We start from the raw sequence: 21934 nt of genomic DNA on the forward strand, positions 1-21934 counted from the left end.
GAGAACATTTGTGCTGCTAGACAGAAATAAGCTTTCAAAAAAATAAAGAAAATATTTGGAAGCCATCACATGTGTATCAAACTGTACATAAGTGCAGTTTTTGAGCAAATGAACGACTTCAGTCTCTGGTTACAGCTAGCAGAGGAGGCTTACATTTAAAAGTAGCTGATATTGTTTAACATCTATTCCTGTAATTTAGCTGCAAACAACAGTTAAGCAAGAAAAATGTTATTTATCATGGTTTATCTCTTTATGGGAGTGGATGCGAGCAGGAACAACAGGAACAACAGTCAATGGTATGAACTGAGCTCCATCTAGTGGAATCATATAAACATCATCTAGCCTGTTACCCGTTATCTGCAGTGAGACAAAATTCCCCTGCCAGTGCTACAGTCCGTTATTACTGTTATTGTTCCATATCAGGCCTTTATCATGAATAATAACACATTTAATTTGTACTGCACTTTTCATTTGCAGTGAATCTCAAAGTGCTACAGTCTTAAAAACATAACATTAAGAAAATAACAAGAGTTAAGATGAAAAGCCTTCCTGGTGCGGAGCCTAGTGCTGAGGGCACAGAGGAGCAAGCTGCCGGTAGATCTGAGGGTGCAAGTGGAAGTTTGTGGTATGATTAGTTCCTGTTGGTGGGGAGGCACATGTCTACTGATGGATTTGTATGTGAGTAGCTGTTATGTATGGATACTGACAGTAGCTATTAAAAATGAGACACACTACTATGATTAAATGATTTTAATTTGAAGCATCATCCACCTTTGGGTTCCCAGCCAGTATGGACTTAAGACATCAAAAACAAAAATTAAAGTGACTTAAAAATGAAAAATAAAAATTATTTATCTACACCAAATTAAAAAATTTAAACAACTTTTACATATATGGCCCACACTCACATAACTTACCCACATGTACAAGTACATATAACAGGTTTGTATGTTAGAGGATTCACTGTGTCGTCCTTATTGGAGGAAGCCTTAAGATGCATTTTCCAACACTGCACCCATTAACAGACAAGAGATTATTATTCAAAGCTCTGTATGCAAAGAAATGCATGATGTCACACCTCAATGTACCCACCGAAAATGATAAAAAATTAACCTAAATAAACCAAAATAAACCAAAATGTGATTCATTTGTCCAGTGAGTGTAAATGACACTGCCTGTCTTACATACTGTATAATACTCACGTCACTTCTTTCAGCATAATATACAACACTGTTTCCAAAAGTATATCAGGACATAAAGATCCATCATGGTACATCTTGTGCATAACAAGTAATCATTTTGAATGGTTTCTTCTCAAGATAACTTAACCTTCTCATTATTTAACAATAAAGATGATACCTTTCATTTGTGCAATTATCATGACATAATTATCTCAGGATAAACATCTGTCACATGAATATGACACCACAAAAACATGATTGTAGATAATTAATCCATCACAAGAAATCCGTCTGCTTTCTTTAGATAATTAAGTTACTACTACAGAATTTTGCCAGACTGAATATGGGAATGATAAGGAGGTTGTGGTATGAATTATAAAATTATGGAAACAACTGGATTAATAACTACATAAGAGTTCATTTACAATTTACAAAAGAAGAAATCTGCCTGTATATGATATTCACATATATTATTCAGGCAAAATATATTAAAGAAATTAAAAAAAAAAAAACACTCACAAGTAGTTAAAATCACCCAGAAAAGAAACCTCAATAAATAAATAAAACACATTAATCATGTAATCAATTAGGGGGAACCGCAATGGTTTCGTGTTGCACTTCCATAAAGCTGTAGGACTTATTAAAGACAGCTTAAAAAAAGAAAAAAATAATGGTCCAAATCAGAGCAGCTGATGCAAAGATATTATGATTTTTAGTCTGTAGTATGGGTCAAACTGAAAAATGCTGGAACCTGGATGGAACAGCATCTTGTTGTTAGGCCATTCAAAAAGACCATCCATCAATATCCGCATCTCCTGTTAGTAACTCAGGCTCTCCAAGCCAAGCTGATATAACCCTGATGACATTATTAGGGCTTCTTTTCTCAGACATGACGATCACAATATCACAATACAGGTGATTCTGCAATACAGATACATCAAGATTAATGAGGATAATATATACACCTAGAACAAAGGAATCAACCACAATCACTGCATTATGATGAAGTGCTTTCAGATTCAGTAACATTAACATTCATAGACAATGAGATCAAACAATGTGCAACACAATTCAGTTCTAGCCTTTTGCACATGTATACATGTGTAACCTTACAAATGCATAAAAACTGTGTAAAACAGCCATAAACTGGCAAAAGGCTTAACCGGCGGAAAGCACAGAAGAGTTTAAGTGTTTGCAGTGAAGAAAGGACACATAGAAGCTCTCGGCCACGTTTCCCATCAGCATCTTGAGGCTATGATGATTGTAGGCCCATTGTACGTCTATGGGCTAAGATCGTCTTAGCCTTATGATATTTTAGGAAACAGGACCCAGATCTTTTCAAGCAGTGCAAATTCAAGAACAGTACAAATGGCACATAACTTTAAAAAGCAGAAAATAATGAAAAATTCATCACCCAACGGTAGACCAATACCAAATACACAACATGATACCCTTATCTACTGTGAAGAAATCAAGATTTCTTAAACAGCATATTACTGTATTGAAAACAGAAGTGATTTTGTTTCAAAAAGTGATAACCTATCTAGCCTGCATACACATAAGAATATTTTCTTAAAGCTATAGCGTTGGACTTTTACATATAAATGAATGTCCGTTACATTCAAGGCCTTGCCAAACGAGTTCACACAATGTTGATTAAACCCATCATCGCCTGGTAAACCTCTCTGTATTTCACAGTATATGAAGTTTTAAATCTGGTGTCAGGTTTGATATTCCCGCACTGGCTGGATGAATGCATTCTGTACATGCTCTATGGGCAGAGCATGCACACTAGAGACTTCCGCTGGCCAAGCCAACTAACTTCCGGTTAGCTCTCTGCTAACTTGAATAGGGATAAAATTCAAGTAAAATTGAATCGTGTGGCTCTTCCAGACTTTCCAAATGTTATCAGACCGAATGGATCAAATTATGATAGTGAAACAAGCCATTTCGCAGAAGTTGTGTGACGCCAAAAACAATTTATCTGCTGTTTTACAGCCACAACAGTAGCAATGGAATAGGCATAAGTATATGTTGGCAATGTTTTTGTAATTATTCTCACTGCCAGAGGGGGGAGACAAAAGTTTTGCACTGCAGGTTTAAAGGAATAGCTCCATATTTGTGAAATTTTGCTAATTTGCTTTCTGTCAGAGAGTGACATGTTTATAGATATCAATCTCATATCTGTGTGTTCAGTAAAGAGCTGGAGTCAGGACGTGGTTAGCCTAGCTTAGCATTAAGACTGGAAGCAGGGGGAAGCAATGGATACCTTGAAAGGTTCTCCATAGTTCAGTTCTGAGGCTGAGCTCTGACAGTAGCATACAGCATGGATGTCTTATGAGATATTATATGTGAGATATTAATTATGTCCGCTGGCTGTGAGCAGAGCACGAGTGGGTACAGTCTTTGCTTTGGCTGGCAGTCTGTATCATTCCAGCTAAAGTTAGGATTCTGTAACTAGCAGAGGCTTAGTAGTTCTCTACACTGTATTATGACCAACTGCTCCCCTGGCTGTCATTGTGATAGGCTGTAACTGTGATAATAGCACGGTATAGCATACTAGTTGAGACTAGTAATATTGTCTGGCTTTACAATGTTTCTTTAGCTAATGTTAGTACATAAGGAGCTGCAAAGAGTAGCCACATTAGCCAAAGCTACAGCCATAGATGGACAGGGGAAACAGCTAGCCTGGCTCTGTCTTAAGTTCAAACACCTCTAAAGCTCACTAATTAACACACTGTTTATTGTTTTTATATCTGTACAAACAGTGTAGCCGGATATGCAGCACACAACTATCGGGTGTATGGAAACACTGTTGTTTGCCAAGAGATAGCTCTAGCACATAACTCCCCCTAGAACCACTAAATGCCCCCAAAAAAACAACACATACAACACGTTCATTAGTGAGCTTTAGACGTGTTGGTATTGTAGGTGTTTTTTGAACATTTTTGGACAGAGCCAGGCCAGATGTTTGCCCCTGGTTCCAGTCTTTATGCTAAGCTAGGCTGGGCTTGGCTCTGAACTGAACATGAAATCCATCTCAGCATTTCCTTAAGGATTTAGAGAGGTCCGGGGGCGTGCTCCCCCAGAACATTTTGTACATTTTTAAGTTAAATGCATCAATCTAGTGCACTTTGAGAGCAAAATTAAGAGACCAGATCTATGAGGAACTTTGTGCTCTTCTAAACAATTTTGTGCTCTCTTAATGTTTTTGTGGTCACTATTGATTTCTACTGAAAACACAAGGAGAAAACATTAGAGCTGTAATGATTAGTCAATTGACAGAAAATCAATCCGCAACTAATTTGATAAACCAATTTTTTAAGGAAAAATATCAGCTTCTCATATATTTGGATTCGGACAGAATATGACATTTGAAGACATCACATTAATTATAACCAACTATATTTTCTGAGCTTGTGTTGTGTTTATTACTTGTTTCTGCTTGTTTCACAGGAGGACGAAACATCAGTTAATGCAGGTTTAATGTTTTGTGCCACTGTGCTCAGAGAGATCAGTTGAGCTAAGATTAAAAAAGGACTGTTTAACTGCATTTACTGAGACTTTCAGGGTGTCGCTGAACCTGCTGTCAGCTCAGAGGTGGTGAAGCCTGTCAGTCACTCCGAATACTCGGGCAGTGGCTGGCATGAGTGAATGAAGAACAAACCAACCACACTGGGTGGCAGCAGAGGAGGCTGCACTGTCATCTGGTTCAAAATAAGTCCAGCTGCCTTCGCTGCACTCAACACCGGAGCACAGAAACAGAAATGAGCCATTTCTTTCCAATACAGCTGGTTTTGCTCTTAGACAACCTTAAGACAAGACTTTAACATTAATAGTCAGTCATGCTGTTGTCATGCTTTGCACACCGATGCCTGAAACTAGACAATATTGAACTGTTTTACAGTTTTTTTCCCCCAGATTAAATGAAATACACTTGTAGCGCCAGCACTGAGATAAATGTATTGCTCTATCTCTCAGTAATTCCTCTCCTTATCTGCAAAATATTACATACTGAAATTGCAGCTTTGTGTTAACTTGGAGTCGTGATGGTTAGCTTAGCATGTCTATAGGTAGTAGCGGTTGCTAGTAGCTAAAGCTGCCCGTATTTAACCTGAATGCAGCTGCAGCAGGGCTCCAGTGTTGGCAGCTGAGTGCACCTGAATCATTTCACATGAACAACTCACGAGCACCAAGAGCTTCAACATCACTGAAGCAATGGTGCAAAACACGAGCCACCACAGTCTAGGTCATTGATGAGAAACCCTGCATCTTCCCATCTCACTCTCTGACTCAAAGTGAATAAGCATATTTCCCCAAATTTTGAACTATTCCTTTAAAACAAATGATTGGAATGACTAAAGCCTATTTTTACATTTGCTCTACGATAAAATACTTTAAAACAGTCCTGTCTTGTAATAGCAATCTTTTTATGTTGAATTCTATTTTACTATTGAATGCTGAATATTATTAACTTTTTCAATGAACACATCTAGTCTGAAGATATCTTAGCTGTCTAATGACACAATGGTTAGCCTTTACTATACTGGCTGAATTGCAATGTGATTTTTTTCTGGATATTAAGATTGCAAATGACAGAATAATACCTGTGGACATTTTTGGTCCATTTCTAAATAATTGGTAATGCTTATGATTGGCGCAGTAGGCTTCTGATCAATCATGCCATTTCAGTTCCAGCCTAGTGTGGCTCTACAGGAAATTCCCACCCAGACTGAAGGGGGTGAACTTCTGGGCCTGCTGGGCTCCAATCTCAGCCACATAGAGGGCCCCTGTCTTCAGGTCCAGGTCTACCAGGTGGGGCTTGACTTCTTCAGACAGCTGAATCACACTGACCACTCTGCACTGGCCAATCAAACCCACCGGTGGTGCATCCAGCAGTGAAATCTGATTGGTGTTGAGCTGGACAACAACAAAGTACTTCCTGTCCGGGGTCAGGCGGACAGAGTAGGGCGCGTCCTCAGTGAAGCAGCTTCCCCATGTGCCCAGCCACTCCCCAGTGATGGAGTTAAAGACCTGGATCCTCTTATTCCCCCTGTCGGCCACCCACACCCTCTGGACGTTATCCACAGTCACGCTGTGGGGGATGTAGAACTGAGCCAGGCCTTGTCCTTTCTCTCCGTGCATCCACAACACCTCCTGATCTTTTGACAGTTTGATGAGGCGGTTGTTCATCCCACCATCACCATCCACGATGTACATTTCCCCAGAGTCATGAACGAAGATCTCAGCTGGCTGGTCAAATTCCAGAGGGGACAACCCAGTGCCAGGCTTCCCTGGTGTACCAAGTACCTAACAAATACAAGCAAATATTTAACAACAAACAACAGATTGTATTTCATTTGCCTTTTCTAATTCTACATATCACACTTGATACTTCAATGGACATCAAATCCTCAGTAAAGCTATCACCTCCAGAAGCTTCCCAGATGGTGAGTACTGTTTGATGCAGTGACCGTACGGGCCGTTCCCCACATCCGTGATCCAGACTGTAGGGTTTGATGAGGCAGCATCTGCTAAAAATATCCCATGAGGCATCTCCAAGGTGGTTGTGTTCCAGGCCATGAGGAAATCTCCATCTGTGGTGAACACCAGCACCTTAGGCACATTGTCACCTAGAGTAGAAGCAAAGCAAAGGAAAACACTGAGTGAAAAATTAACATCAAGCAACACAATTTATACTGATGTGATTTTCACTTGTTCACAGTAAACTATGGTCAGTTCTTATAGATCCCTAAGGTTGTTGCAATGATGAATGATAAGAGAACAGGAAGAAAACAAATAAAGAGAAATTTGAAATTTTAATGCTTAAAAAAACCCCAGTGTGTGCCAAAGCATATTTGGTACTACTTTCTAATAAGGCGCCCTTTATCAGGAGTCAAGCTGATAAACCTAATGGTTTAATTAATGGCTAATAAATAATTTACAAATGCCTTATATATCAACCATAAGCCATTAATAAGAACAAGTTTGAGTTACCATACTAACAAGTCCTGTGTGTATCCAAAGTCTGATAAATCTTCTTTCTCTGTGCTGTAAAGCCACTGTTGTCCAAAAACTATACAAAATATGTCAGTGAGTCACACTGTTGCACTGGGTGACATGTTCCTTCATTACCATGAACACACACACTGCAGTTTATTTTGACTCAATCCTACACACACCGTCCTGCTGCCAGAAATACTAAGTACAGCACTAAATGTGGACTCATTTGCTACTAAAAGTAGTCCCCAACAAATTCATTATTTACTCCTGTTTAAGAAATGTTTGTTAAAGACTACAGTGACTGGCTGTTTTAAAAAAGGAACTAGTTTGTTTCATCTTGAGTAGGAACCAATGGGCTTGGAGCTGAGTCACAGACGGGAAGTCAGACACTATTGACAGAAGGACAAACACATTGTTGGTTGTGGTCTTCACATTGGATTAATTTACACTAAGAAAAATCTAGAATAACAGCAGCTTTATCCCATGGAGTCTCTATCTCTCTAATAAACAATCAAAGTTACAAATTGTCATTAATAAAAAAGTCATTAATAAAGGGTCATGGGTTCCTTTCTTAAAAGTCAGGTAGTAAGTCATCTGAAATTATAAAAAGTTAATAAGTCATTAATAAAGGTATTTTACAACAATCTATCAAGTCTGCTACAACGCTAATAAATGATGTAAGCACAGAGGCTCTGTTGTCATTTTCCTGAAGTCCAGTGGTCAAACAGTCTATTGGAGCGATCTGCTGATAAACTAAAAAAATAAAAAGACAAAACAAGGGTCTATCCCAATACGCACACTCGTGTTATATGCAAATCTTTACATGCCTTCTTATATAACATGTTTGCAGTGAATGACAATAGTGCCCAAGTGTCCATAAAGCCTGCAGGCATAGGGAAGTTCACTAGTTCACACTGGGGCACACCTAGTTAATGAGGCAATCCTGTGAACCATGCAAATACTCTCCTATAAATACATGGAACTACATTTCCATATAAAGATAACAGATACATAGGACAGTGCAGTTAAAATCAGATGATCAAACCCCAGGTCATGCTGGAGGAGGATAAACATCATCTAAAGAGTTATTTCACAACCTGGCAAGGAAATTTATTAGAAGGTATTTTTTTTCCAATGACAACACATGTGAGCTTGCTTTGCCACAGTGAAACTCAAAATCTACTGGTGTCTCTGCTTAGTGGTCAGGAGAACCTACACATCTGCAAATCAAAGTACAAATGAGTAAATGAAAGGGTGAATAATTAATAATTTCATATTGTGTAGTGATATGAGAGGTTAAATAAAACATTAGCTATCTGTGACACACAACACAACTCTGGATACACATTCACAAATATTAGGAGACGTTTACAGATATCTTTTACAAATATCAGTATGCATATGCACAACCACGTACAAATTCACAAACCTCAGTGAATATTTACATTTACACAAGTCTTGCAAGTGTTATATTCTCACATGAATATAATTCAATATATTTCATTTATATGTTAAAATATATTTTTATATAATTTTATTTTCCACACAAGACATGCTATTACCAATATAACCAAGCAAAAAAAAAAAACAAGCATTACATTGTATTTGTTTATTACATTAACAAAATAATGCAAAAAATGATGCTAGAATTAAATGAGTTCAGATGGATAATGTATGTATTTACCTCTCTGTGCCACATACACCACACCAGCATACTGGTTGACAGCCACTCCAAACACCTGCCCAGTGAAGAGTTCCGGGTATTTGGGCCAGGTCAGGTCCAGCTTGTACAGCGGTCTGCCCAGCAGCTGGTAGTCCCGTCTGAGGCTGGAGCCGCCAGCCTGCTGGCTGCTGATGCTGCCGTACAGCACCATCATGAGCAGGACTAACGAGGCCATGCTGGACAATATTAAACACGTATGACCTCTCTTTTTCATCAACATGAGTGGTATCGCTGCTTAGCTTGTGCTTGCTTAGATCAATATCCTGCTTGGCTGATGTTCGCTAAATATGCAGAAATGTTTGTAAGAGCGCTGCAGAGGAAGCCACACAGTCCCGCAAACAGACGCAGCCTTAATGTGATAACAGCTGAGAGGTAATTAAGTTAAAATCCGGTTATTTAAGTAGAATTTGAAACCAACTGACAACGTCAATGTAGAATTCACTTCCTCTCAAAACCCAAACGAAAACAAACCATCGTGGCAAGTTAGACTGATTAACACACAGCATTTCCGTTCAAGACATCGCAATAAAAGCATTCCTAAAACAGGACCACGTGTCTAGTCGAGTGACAAGAGTTCAGACCCAACGTGTGAATAAAGAAATATAAGTGTGGTCGGGCAAACCTGATGCCAGTGTGTTCGTATTTTTCATCGACAACGAGATGCTGAAGTCAGTTTCGGATTTCGAAAAAAAGGCAATTTCACTGCTTTTTTACATCCAGATCAAAACCCAATATACTTAGATTTGTCAAATCTGGACTAGATTAACAAGGAGACTGCAGAGACTCATTAAAACACAGTTTCACATGTGCGGAACCTTTATTCTATTTGTGAAAACTGAAAATAAATTGGTCTAATATGGTCTGGATGGAGAAATATCAGTGAAATCGCCCTTTTTCATTTTTCATGAATAGAATAAAGGTTTCACCAATCTGAAAGTGGGTTTAAACAGGCTTTTGCTATTATGTCAAACACCTTTTCCCTTAACTTTGAATCAGAAGCTAACTTCAGCGTCGTGCAGACGTTTCACTGTTTGTCGCTATAATTTTAGAGATTTTACTTTTAAGGCAAGCTTTTTCTATTTCCGGCAGCCTGACACAGCAAAACACCTGACCAAAACGTCTGTAGAACGGCTGTTACGTCATGACGTGTTAACGCAGCCTTGGCTGTGGAGGCGACTGTGCTTCCCTGACAGTAATTTTCTTATAATTATTTTTTCGACATTCTTATCGCAGTGCGAATGACAGTCCGTGAGGGACAGAGACGCCTTTCATGTAGTGTAAACCATCGAAGAATCGACTCCATGGAGGTCGTGGACAGCCCGCTCAATCTCGTAAGTTTCGGTGTTGATGTTGCAATAACAGGCTAACGTTACTGTTGTTGTCCGGTAGCTTGGACATGCTACACGTTATACATTTTGGGTTTTTTTCCTCGACATAATGAGCATAAACACGTTTGACGTAGGAACATATTACTGTCATAGTACTGTTTTTATTATGCTGCTGTAACTTAGCTATACAATGTTAAGAGTTATTGTTAACAGCGAGGGGCGAATGTGTTCAGCTAGCTACTTGTTAACTTCTTTGCAAAGCCATTTGATAGTAACCGACTGTTAACAGGCTACAGTGTCCTCTACCTCGACAAAATGCCACCTCAGTTCTATTTAATCTCTATAATGCCTTGTCGTTGTCAATTAAGGACAATGACAGAGATATTTTGTAATCAGCATTATAATTAAGACAATAGAGGATCAGTATTTAGGAGTATCTGTGTAACTTACAGTATTTATACATAATAAATATAGAAAGATAGTGACAAATGACGGGAAAAGGCAACATAAAGTGTGTCAGTAAGATGTTTTTCCACCATGAGTCTTCAGATCAGCTTGAGTGCTCCTTGTCATATAGTCTCCAAATCTCTGAACTCTACTGGAGGAATGACCAGCCTTCTTCCAAAAGATACTCCCTTGATAGCCTCAGTTTGTTCTCATGTATTGTCATAACATTCAAGTTACAGAGCTAAGCCTAAGAAATATAAATCTCTGAAGATCTTTGAAAAACTCAGAAGGTCGTCTAACAGCATGTAGATATTTCCAGAATCCTCAAAGACTCTTTGAACCATCTGGATAAAAATAATGTTCAGTTCACTGCATGATAAAAGAAATTGTAACCTATTTCACAGATTGAATCTATTCCCTAATCCAAACAACAGCGACAGCCAGAAATTATATATCAAAGACAAAGAAATGTCTTATTTATTTTTCATGTTATTTTCAAATTGAGCAAGGATACATGCCATTTCTGGGTACAGTTGTAGGGTATCGTTGAACAAAAGTGTCTTTGCATTTTGCCTTCATTAGATATGTCACAGCAGAGATGCAGACAGGAAATGGAAAGGGACAGAGAGGGGTAGGATATACAACAAAGGACCCCAGCTAGAATCAAACCGGTGACATTAACTGTCGTTCAGTAACCTCCTGGGTTTTTAAAGATGGTCAGGGATCGATGTGTCAAAAAAGGGGATGCTAAATTGCCTGTAGGTGTGAATGTGAGTATGAATGGTTGTCTGTCTGTATGTGTCAGCCCTTTTATAGACAGGCGTCCTGTCCAGGGTGTACCCTGCCTCACGACCAATGGGAGCGGGGATAGGCTCCACACCCCATGACCTTGCAAAAGGATAAGCAGGTCTAGATAATGGATAGATGGATGTTAATGCATGAAAGGCGCAGCCTGGGGCTAGGTGGTGGAGAGCTCTGACAAATCTCCCATAGGTGTTCAGTTGTGTTGAGATCTGTTGACTGTGAAGGCCACAGCATATGATTTACATCATCTTCATATTCATCAGACAACGGGAGCCCTTTGAGCCGCATTTCAGAGTCATTTAGATCTTTTCCTCTCATCATCTTGATCCAAAATCAAGGTAAACAGGGTCTGCGGGGGTTTATTAGCTAATAAAGAATCCCCATGATCAGCATATTATCCTTGATATATTATTATGAAAATGCAATTAAAACAAATTCAACAAACTAGATCTGACTATTCTGACAACTTCTGACTGGTGCAAATAAGAATATTGTTCTAAAATGTATATGTATTAAATACATTTGAAGTATGGTTTAACTATTCTGATAATCAAGTAATTGTTTTGTCATTTTTCAAGCAAAAATGCTTTTCTTTGTCATATATGACTGTAAACTGCATGTCTTTGTGTTTGGACTTTAGGGTTGTTCAAAACAAGACATTTGAATACATCTCACTGAGCTGTGACAGATTATAGTAGGCGTTTTAAACTTTGAATAATTATTAGATGAATCGATAATGAAAATAATCATTAGTTGCAGCCCTAGTTCTATCAGTGTGGTGAAACCAGCTCTGTCTGTGACCAAAAAGTTGTCCTTGGTTTTTGTGCTGTTGAATATATCTCCTGACCTCTGCTCCTCTTCGCCTCTCCTTCCTTTTTCCTCCACCCTCTTCCTCCTTATCTTCCTTCCTAAATTCTCTACACTACCCCCGTTTTAAACATTCTCCTCATCTCTTTCACTCCTCGCCACCTTTTGTTTTTGAAATTTCTCAACTCACATGTATCCGATTCTTTCCCTCCTCCCATTTCCCCTTCCATCTGTCTGCCTCTCTTCAGGCTCATCAGCAGTGCAGGAAGGCAGACCGTTTGCTAGCAGCTGGAAAGTATGAAGAGGCCATCACCTGCCACGGAAAAGCAGCAGGTAGGTTCTGTGACATTGACACTGACAGGTCAGTGAAGGTAACTGCTCTAAAACAAGTAGAACACATAGTGAATGTTTAGGGTAAATACTGGTATCAAGCTTTCTGTCTCATTCTGGATAAGCTGCTTGTCTAGATTATCATAAAGTAATCACAAGTATGTTTGCATACAGTCAGGGAGTATTTGGACAGTGATAGGGTTTTCATTGTGTTGTGTTTGAAATGAAACAGTGCTGACTCAGCTTTGGGTTATTGATAGCTGGTTGTATACAGTACATAGTCCCTCATAGGACAGTGCAGCAGAGCAATGATACTAAACAGACAAGCAGTTAGAGTTTTGATGACTCAACAGTGGAATGCTGCTCTTGACTTATCACATCAATCACCTGTTTGACAACTCTGACTCCTAACTTCAGCTTGTGTTGTTTATATTTTTAATGTTTGTCTTAAAAGCATCTACAATTATATTTTTTTATGAGAATAATGTGAATATGAAATGTAAGGGGTGTAACCCGTTGTGATGAACCTACAGAGAATTATCAGCAACTCTGTGGCTTCCTTCAGCCTTGCGGAGCTCCATGAGCTTAGAGAGTTCATTAATTAGCTAGTAGGCAATGGTTCTCCTTTATAGACATAACAAATGATATCATAGGTATTGGGCTAAATTCATTTTTGATAGTTATAATAGTCTGTCACCAATGACTGTTTCATTTTCATGTCTTCATTTGTCCAGTTTATCTATTTACCAGCACTCTTTTGTTTCTATCTATACAATACAAGCTACAGAAAAGCATTTTTTAAAGCACTGTTGATGTCAACAGATTGAAAATGCTGTTTAAAACATCTTTAATGAATCAGCTTTCACTGTCATTTACTGGTCTAATAATCCTGCTGTTATGAATGGTTCTGGCCAGCTGTTTTGTTATGAGATGATCAGACATTAGCTATAAGGTGATTAGTAATTCTGAAAGTATGACCATAACTTTAACAACTCATTAGCAATCTTCACTCTGCTGCCACAACAGTAGCTAGCTTTGTGACTAACTCAGGAACTAATTGAGCCATATAAACTGTAAGCATGTGTTTTATAGCAGCTATCAGCATTATACTGACAAGAGAATAAAATACAGGGCTGTTATACATTTACTGACTAGAACTGTCTTACTGAGCGTTGAACCAATAAACATAAAACCAAGTTTATCACCAGGGTTAAGTCGGCTTGTAAAATCGGCCCACTGATGTATCAGTCAGGCTCTTGTTGTTCTCCATAGCTAGTGTGGCACTGCCAGACCAGCTGTGTCTACATATTATGTTTACACTGTTGCAGTGCAGGAGAAAGATTAAAGCAAAATGAAAATGATCTTCTTAAATTAGTCATAATGAAGTCCAATACAGTATCACCAAACTAATGACAAGAGGTGAAACTGCACCTTTCTGCCACAGTGTCAACAAAAACTGAGCTAGTGCTGAAACTGATGCTAATAATAATCATTTCATTGGTTGATGTGTTTTTTTAAAGGTAAGCTTTATTTGCTTTGGAAATGAAAGTCTGTGAACTGCCAAAAGAACAGATGCTCATCTCTCTGTCTCTCTCCAGATCTTCTGACAGATGCTATGAAGACAACAGAGTGTGATCAGGTCAGACTCTCTGGTTTGTCTGTTTGTGTGTGTGTGTTCAGTGAGATCCATGAACCAGTGCCTCTCCTCTGTTCTTTACCATTTATGCATTTATGCCCCATAAGATGAAAGCAATGTTTAACACGGCCTTCAGTCAGCTCATCTGGAGTCTAAAGCAGTGTTGCAGCCAATGATGCACTAGTTGTATTGGGTAAAGCAGCATATATCAGCAGTAAAGGTTCAGCCTAAGATCTTACATGTAGATGTGTGAAATGGAATAGAAGAGCCCCATTATTATATTAATTATATTGATAACTGTGGCCTCTGAGAAAATGTGAAGGCCATTTCAAAGATTAATTAATTGAGAAAAAAAATAGCAGATTGATTGATAATAACAAATGGGCTGTGTATTGACAGCAGTGTAATATGTCAGTGTTCTAGTTAATATTCAGCTCTGTGGCTGCTGTTAATCTGTGTGTCTGCAGGCTCGTCTGTCCATGGAGCTGCAGAGGGACAGTCATATCAAACAGCAACGACTCATCCAAGAGCGCTGGAAGAGAGAGGCCCGTCGCGAGGCAACAAAGGCCCGACCCGGCCAGGTGCAGCCCTCCGGCAACCCAACCCTGCTCACCCAAACCCAGTCCGGAGGCCCGCTGCAGCCTCACGGCACCCTGGGCCTCTCAGCTGCAGAGTGCGGAGGAGGCAGGGAGAGAGAGTACGACACCTTGCTCTACCAGCTTCAGATTCGGCAGACTGGAAGCTACCAGCCTTTGACTCCACCTTGCCCCGGATCTAAGACCACCAAAGATGACAAAACTCGCCTGGAAGAACAACAGACCACCATCGAGGACCTGCGGCGCCTGGTCGACCACCTGATGGACGAAAACCAGCGGCTGGCGGCCGAGAACGAGCGGCTACGATCGGAGAACACCCGGCTGCGCTCTGAGGCGGTCGAGGCAGCAGACTTTGTGGAGCGTTCGGAGCTCTGGGTGCTCCCTCAGGCGGGTGGCGCTATGGGAACAGGGGGCGGGCAGGAGAGGAAAAGCACAGGGAAGGGGAAGGAGATCGCAATCCCACAGCTGCCACCGCTGGAGATGCCAGCTCAGGAAGATCTGTGTCTGGATGACCTGCCTCCTCTGGAGCTGCCAGAGGACATCCAGAATGAACTACAAGAGCTACTGGACAGGGATAAACAGTGATAAGACAGATGTCTCTCTCTCACACACACACACACACACATACACACACACACACACACACACACACATACATACACACACGCACTCAAACCAATACGGCTTTTGAGTTCAGATGCCAAAATGTTTGACACCTCAAACCCAGAATAATATTAAAGGCCGTGCTCTCCCTCACAGGCTCTGTCTGATTTGACCTCTGCTCAGCTGAAATATGTACAGAGCTATAATTACATGAGCTCACCAAACTCTCTGCTCTCATAAGAATAATAAAGGTGTAAGCTGCCCTGTCCAATCAGGAGCAACAAACCAACAGCAGAGTGATGGAGATGTCAATCAATCTGGTCCCTGGAAGAGGTCTAATCAGGCAAATGTAGTGAAAACATCTGTGTAGGTGCACCATGGCTTTAATGCTACTACCACTAATACATGGAGGAATACTTCACCCAGAACTAAACCATGTCGTTGTTATCTGCTCCCCATAATGTCAGCGGGAACATCAGTGAGGCTGTAATGTCACTATGACATCCAGTGAGCTCAGTATCAGCTCTCAGGTAGACAACTGGAGTTGACAGGAACATGTTGTTGAGACTTTCAGGTACTGTCTGAAGATAGCCTTAAAATAACTCAGAGCAACTCCAGCTACATAACGTGTGTTCTGAAGCTTAACGGAAGTCAAACCCATGAGTCAAATATCAACTGATGATCCTTCTAGATGCTGCTGGAAAAATTGTATTCAGCAGAAAACTGAGTGTGTGTGATCTGAGTGGTAAAACAAACGAGACAGACAAGCACATGTAGGTTTCACTATCAGTGACGTAGAGAGAGCGGCCTTCTTCTCTTCCAGGAATCCAAGAGATAATGATGGACTTTTGGTCCCATGGCAGAATAGTTTCAGAACACATCTATGCTGCAGGAGCTGTTTGGGAGTCAATGTGTGTGGCTATTTTCTGTCCTTTGGTGCTCTATCAGAACATGTTCCTGCTATGCTCAGTTGTCATGGAGAGTGCTGAAATGAAGTAGCACCATCACACTCACTGGATGTTACATTGACATACACACTCCAGCACTGTCTCAACTGGCACGAGGGTGAACACATAATGACTAAGTTTTGGATGAACTGTTGTCCATCATCCGTGTTAAGCACGAACATGACCATGTTTTAAATAAATGAAAGATGTCCCCACACACACACACACACACACACACACACAGATCAGGATCTCATGCAGTGGGATTCAGTCACAAACGAGCATATTGCTGTTGTTGAGGAAAAACATTTTTATGTTTTCTGACTTAAATGAAAGGCTTCAATGATCATTTGTGTTTAGTGAATTTTCATGAGCAGGTCCTTGAAACCTGAAAACCTCCCCACCTGGAAAGCTGATTTATTTTATTTTTTTCTTTTTTGCTAATGGGTGTTTTTGTGTAACAGCAGCAATATACAGACACACACACACACACACACACACACACACACACACACACACACACACACACACACACACACACACACAGACACACTGATGGCATGAACTGAAACCTGAGGTTAATGGGAATGAAGGCTGAAGCACACACAGGTGATAGAAGCTTGCAGACACATACTGTCACTGTTCACACTGCAAGCAACTGGGTTGATGTATTCTCAGTATTCATTATGATAATGCTCTGCATTTACAGGACAATAATAGTGAGACTTGTTTGAGTTTGAATCCATCACATCATACAGCAGTGCAGCTGAGAGCAGATTTACCTGACGTTAGGATTTTAACTTTACTACTATACTTTTCAGTTCTACTTACTGGTTCCTTTCAATCACTGTGAAAGAAAAGGAAACATTTGAAAACAGAATTTCAACACTGAAACCTTGTTTTCAGCTCTGCCAAACCCTGTTTATATTTTTATCTTTCAATCTTAAAAAATCAGCTTTTTACTCATTCAGAACCAGTCTCCATTCAGAACCAGGTTTCAGGGGTCATCCTTACTTGAAGCAATGTATGTATCAGTACCTGGTACAGAATGACAGGCCATTTTCCAACACGCTGTAGTTCTGAAGCATATCAGTCAGTACCATAAAGTTATAGTATCTGGACACCCAGCCCTGATTACCATGCAATTCTAATATATCAAACACAAGTTGCTGTTCATACCTTACAGTATGAATCGTAGAAGGCAAGAGTAACATAATCAGAAATCTGAAGTGCTGTTATGTGTATTTGAACATTGGCCAGCAGATATGTGAATGGGCTGAAACATGTGAAACACTGGTGTGGTTCTTTTAAAGCTGCATTCATCCAGTTTTGGTCCACCAGGGGGCAAAAGAGCCCTGAATAAGGTTGATAGAGACAGCTCTGGTCAATCAGTGACATATAAATCTGCTGCAGCTTACATGGTAGCTGTAACAGTTGCCTATTTACACATCCACTAGACACAGAGCAACATTAGCATTTATTTGGAGTCTGCCTGTGTCCAACTGATGATTAGCCAACTCCTGAGGGAAATATCTGTCTCTTTAGCTGTTAAAAGAACTGTGTTCAGCAGCTAGTCTCTGACTGTGTGTGTCTGCTGTTTGCAGGTAGTGTACAGTAGGTCTGTCACAGATTTTTCACTGAAAACATCTGCTCGCTGTAACACCAACAGAGTCAGTGATAATTCTCTGATAAGCCTCTGCCTCCACATTATATGTAAACATTTGATTATTGAATGCAGCTTTAAGTGAACTAAGCAAGCATTCAGTGTGTAGCAGTAACAGCTGTTAAAACATTCTTATCCAGTTCAGACATGTGATTGGCTGCTGACAGCTGATGCTGGTAACAAGGAAAGAAGGACTGGAGATGACATGTTGCTTGCAGTGTGAATGCATGTGGCATGTGCATGCACACACTATCACACACTTTGAGGCATTTGTACAAGTTCATGAACTGACACTTCAAACAGTATATTTCCTTACTGGAACAATAATGATATGCAGCAGTGGCTGCAAACAGGACATTATGCTGCGTTCACGACCTATGCAAAATCTGATAGATCCACATTTTCAACAATCAAATACTCAATAAAAATAGTTTAAGCTGTTAAATACTAAAATATGTTGCTTAATTACAGTCAGCATTAGGATTGAACCTAATGCTGACTTGTGGACAACTGTAGAAAATAATGTTTTCATTCTAAATAAAGCTAACCCAGTACATAACTTTCATCACATCTTATCATTTCTGATCGTTGTACTTGAAATGCTTGACTTTTGTTTCATCATTGAAATGATAGTGTGTGATTTGCTGTGGAATATTTAACATAGTCATTGTGTGTTAAATGTGAAATCTACATTGATTGAATCTTGAATTTAAATATGTGAATAACTGTCAGGTTGTATTGATTATTATTCTCATAGGACGTGAATGCAGCATTAACATGAAGACAGACACACTTCATACGTCTACATCACAGCTAAAGGGAGTCACTTCTCACTCGCAATCGATGGCCGGAGTACAAGATGAAAGCTTAAACTGCCGGCTGGCCGGCTAGCATTAATAAAAGTAGCCGAAACAGTTTCAACAACCCTCCAAAACTCTGTACCTTCTCAACAAACCCAACCCGTGCCTTGGACAACTCTGTGTCTCCTGTGGTGGCAGTCGCATCTTTGGATCTTCAGATGGATAGAAGCAGTTGTCTTGAACTTGTGTCCAACAGGATGAGCACTCTGACTGAAAACAACAGTTCTAAAATGATCTCAACTCTTCAGAGTGCTGCTCTCTCCTTGTTTCTAACAAAAAGCCACGCTGTGTTTGTGACATACTGATTTGTATGAATAGAACAGGTTTCAATCTCATGCTGTGTGAGCAGCCGACCTGTGACGATCTCCTCCCTCACACCAAAGCTGTCTTTTGTGCTAAACTGACGCATGTGTCTGAGAGAAAGCTGTTTTTAAAAGTCTCTCTGTGTTCAGCTCTGAATACTTGTGTTGCTTCCAACTGAATATCTCTGGTTGAGACTTTAGTTTCTCTCCTACAGAACGTTCCTCTTCATACTTTCAGCCTTATTTCACTGTTTACTGATGGCTCTCCTGCAGCTGTATCAGAGCTGTGTTTGAGCTGTGTTTTGTTAAGAGCTGAAACAATTAATTGATTGACAAAACAAGCAAAAATGCCTAAAATTCACTGGTTCCAGCCAGTCAAATGTGAATATTTTCTGTTTTCTCGGTCTTCTTTGGATTCTGGAGTGCTTTCAGACAACACAAGCAGTTTGATGATGATGATGTTACCTTGAGCTCAAGGAAATAGCAATTTTTCATTTCATTTTTCACTATTTTCTGACATGTCATAGATTAATTTAATTGATAACTAAAATAATCATTAGTTGCAGCCTCAGTCAGGTTACAGCTAATGCAAACAGAGCATGTCCTGTTGCTTCACATTAAAAGCTCTCCAACCACTGGGAGGCTTTTATTGTGAAGCAGCAACATGAAATGCAGATTATTTATCACCAGAGCTTTGTTAGTGCTTTCGGTCAGTAGACCATTTTTTAAATGTTGCAGGGAGGAAACGTAGAAGAAGAAACAGCCACGGTGAGCTGTTAGATGAAGAGCTGCAGACAACAGCACACTTCCAACACTTCATCAACAACGTCTGTTACCTGGCAGCGCTGTAGTGTGGAACGTGTGTGACTATTCTCAAACCAAGAACCGAATTCTTGGTGTCATAAAGCCGCACAAACATCATTTCTTTGGCCTCAACCAAAGTGGACGAGTTGACTTTGTCGCTGACGCAGCGAAGTCATGTGAAAGTCTTACGGACTCCCTCATCCTGAAGCTTTTATTTTTTTGTTCCGTCTTTGTGAACATGAGCAGTGTTTGATTCTGCTGCTCTCAGAGTTCAGATGGTTTTAGAACTGCAGACAGTGGAAGTATCTGACGTTCTCTCTCCTCACACCCAGTCCACCTCTCTCTCTCTCTCTCTCTCTCTCTTCCTCCTCAGACTCGTCCGCTGACTGTCGCCATGTGTGTGTTGTTATGATATGTGATACTATGTGATTTGGAGTAATCATTTGGAAGACTGATGTGTTTTAAGTTCTACCACCTGGAAGACAGTAATGTTTGAGAGACTTGACATGTTATTGAACATGTGTGTTGTATGTGAGTGTCAGTGTTGGCTTGGGTTTGACCGATATGAGGTTTTGAAAGGCCACATCAGATACCTTTACCTACCCGCTGTAACCAACACTTACCTACATTTGTCTTACAGTTAACATCTTATGCCAGTATTTATCTATATCTTTAAAATGTCAACATTTCGTGGTTCAGAAATTCAAAGTATGCTGTTTTTTTTTTCCTCTACACATGTAATCTCATCAGTAGAGCTGGGTATTATTTTAAAGTTTTTGATACTAATACACATATAATACTGATTCTCAACACCAAAACTATACTTTCTTGAAATTCAAGAAATATAAACTTGTTTTTGGAGCACACCACTAATTTGACACATTAAGATCAGTTGATTTGTCATGAAGAGTACTACACAGCTGTGTAACGTGGTCTGTGGCTCCACAGGGAACTTTCTAAAGTTTGATGACATCATCAGGGTGAATTGAAAAGATTTGGCCTTTTATCAGGCAAAGAGTCTAATGAAAGTCTATCAGGTTGCACTGTGGGAACTGTAGGATACAGGGTTTTAAGTGGTGTGACTAATATTAGCAGTACAATATTGCTGCTTTGATTTTGATCTTTTAATCTGTCTCTCACTAGCCCTCCAGTCAGTTTCCAAATGTTAAATGCTGACTTTGCTTAAAGAAAATACACAAAAAATTTGATTGGAATAAAGAACTAAATGCTGCAAAGAATATGAATCTAAACTAAAGCAGTATTCAGGTTTCAGACTCCCTGCTCGTCAGAGAATAGACACTAAAACTGACAGTGAAACATATCCATGCAGACTTGTCTCTAATGAATCTGATCCAAACTTCCTTCAGAGTCAGTTCCAGGTGTTTCCCCACAGATCAGTCTCTCAGTCAGACAAACTAGATCATATCTGTCATATCAGCAGACTAACTGAACCACACACAATTCATAACGACATGATAACGTTGGCCTCATATCTGTCTAATCGCTGTACACTCGTGTGCTGTCAGTCCAGGTGTGATGTAAGACGTATCTTCCCTCTCTGTTTTTGCTTCCATCTTCCCGCCAGCCTGTGGAGGGAGCAGAATTTTTTTTTTCTTATTTTGTTAATTTGAATGAAAATACACATTAAATGTATTTGCTTGATTTACAGTGTAATGCAGTGTATTGTTTGTAGTTAGTCTTTAGTTCAGATAACTCACCTGTACAGCACATGCACTCTCTCAGTTTCTCATTGGTTGCCAGGTGACACCGCTGGAGAGAATGATCCTACACACCATCTGTGGTCAATGGGAATTCACTTTTTTCACATTTGAATACAGATTACAGTATCATCTATCATAATCCTTTGATTCTGTCATCCACTTTTCTGCTGCTTCTCTGG

The 21934-nt window shown here is 39.8% G+C and overlaps 2 protein-coding genes across 2 annotated transcripts; one reads left to right on the forward strand and one right to left on the reverse strand.

Moving 5' to 3' along the window:
* Positions 1 to 735: 735 nt before the first annotated feature.
* Positions 736 to 9398, reverse strand: LOC137171942 (NHL repeat-containing protein 3-like). The gene is made up of 3 exons (XM_067576149.1): positions 8869 to 9398; positions 6612 to 6814; positions 736 to 6491 (listed from the first exon to the last, which is right to left on the reverse strand). Exons 1-3 carry the CDS (start codon positions 9125 to 9127, stop codon positions 5892 to 5894), a joined length of 1062 nt encoding a protein of 353 aa, XP_067432250.1. The 5' UTR covers positions 9128 to 9398; the 3' UTR covers positions 736 to 5891.
* A 628-nt stretch (positions 9399 to 10026) lies between these two features.
* Positions 10027 to 21696, forward strand: nrbf2b (nuclear receptor binding factor 2b). Its single transcript, XM_067575578.1, has 4 exons — positions 10027 to 10238; positions 12542 to 12626; positions 14222 to 14262; positions 14727 to 21696. The coding sequence occupies exons 1-4, from the start codon at positions 10146 to 10148 to the stop codon at positions 15438 to 15440; spliced, it is 933 nt and encodes a 310-aa protein (XP_067431679.1). The 5' UTR covers positions 10027 to 10145; the 3' UTR covers positions 15441 to 21696.
* Positions 21697 to 21934: the final 238 nt, after the last annotated feature.

The sequence above is a fragment of the Thunnus thynnus genome, chromosome 20 (assembly GCF_963924715.1).
Source record: "Thunnus thynnus chromosome 20, fThuThy2.1, whole genome shotgun sequence".
Classification (NCBI taxonomy): domain Eukaryota; kingdom Metazoa; phylum Chordata; class Actinopteri; order Scombriformes; family Scombridae; genus Thunnus; species Thunnus thynnus.

Coding starts and splice junctions, on each gene's coding strand:
- nrbf2b (XM_067575578.1), top strand. CDS start 10,146: ATGACAGTCCGTGAGGGACAGAGACGCCTTTCATGTAGTGTAAACCAT. Junction 10,239..12,541: donor TGGACAGCCCGCTCAATCTC/GTAAGTTTCGGT, acceptor GCCTCTCTTCAG/GCTCATCAGCAGTGCAGGAA. Junction 12,627..14,221: donor CTGCCACGGAAAAGCAGCAG/GTAGGTTCTGTG, acceptor GTCTCTCTCCAG/ATCTTCTGACAGATGCTATG.
- LOC137171942 (XM_067576149.1), bottom strand. CDS start 9,127: ATGTTGATGAAAAAGAGAGGTCATACGTGTTTAATATTGTCCAGCATG. Junction 6,815..8,868: donor GGTGTATGTGGCACAGAGAG/GTAAATACATAC, acceptor CTTCTACTCTAG/GTGACAATGTGCCTAAGGTG. Junction 6,492..6,611: donor CATCTGGGAAGCTTCTGGAG/GTGATAGCTTTA, acceptor TGTATTTGTTAG/GTACTTGGTACACCAGGGAA.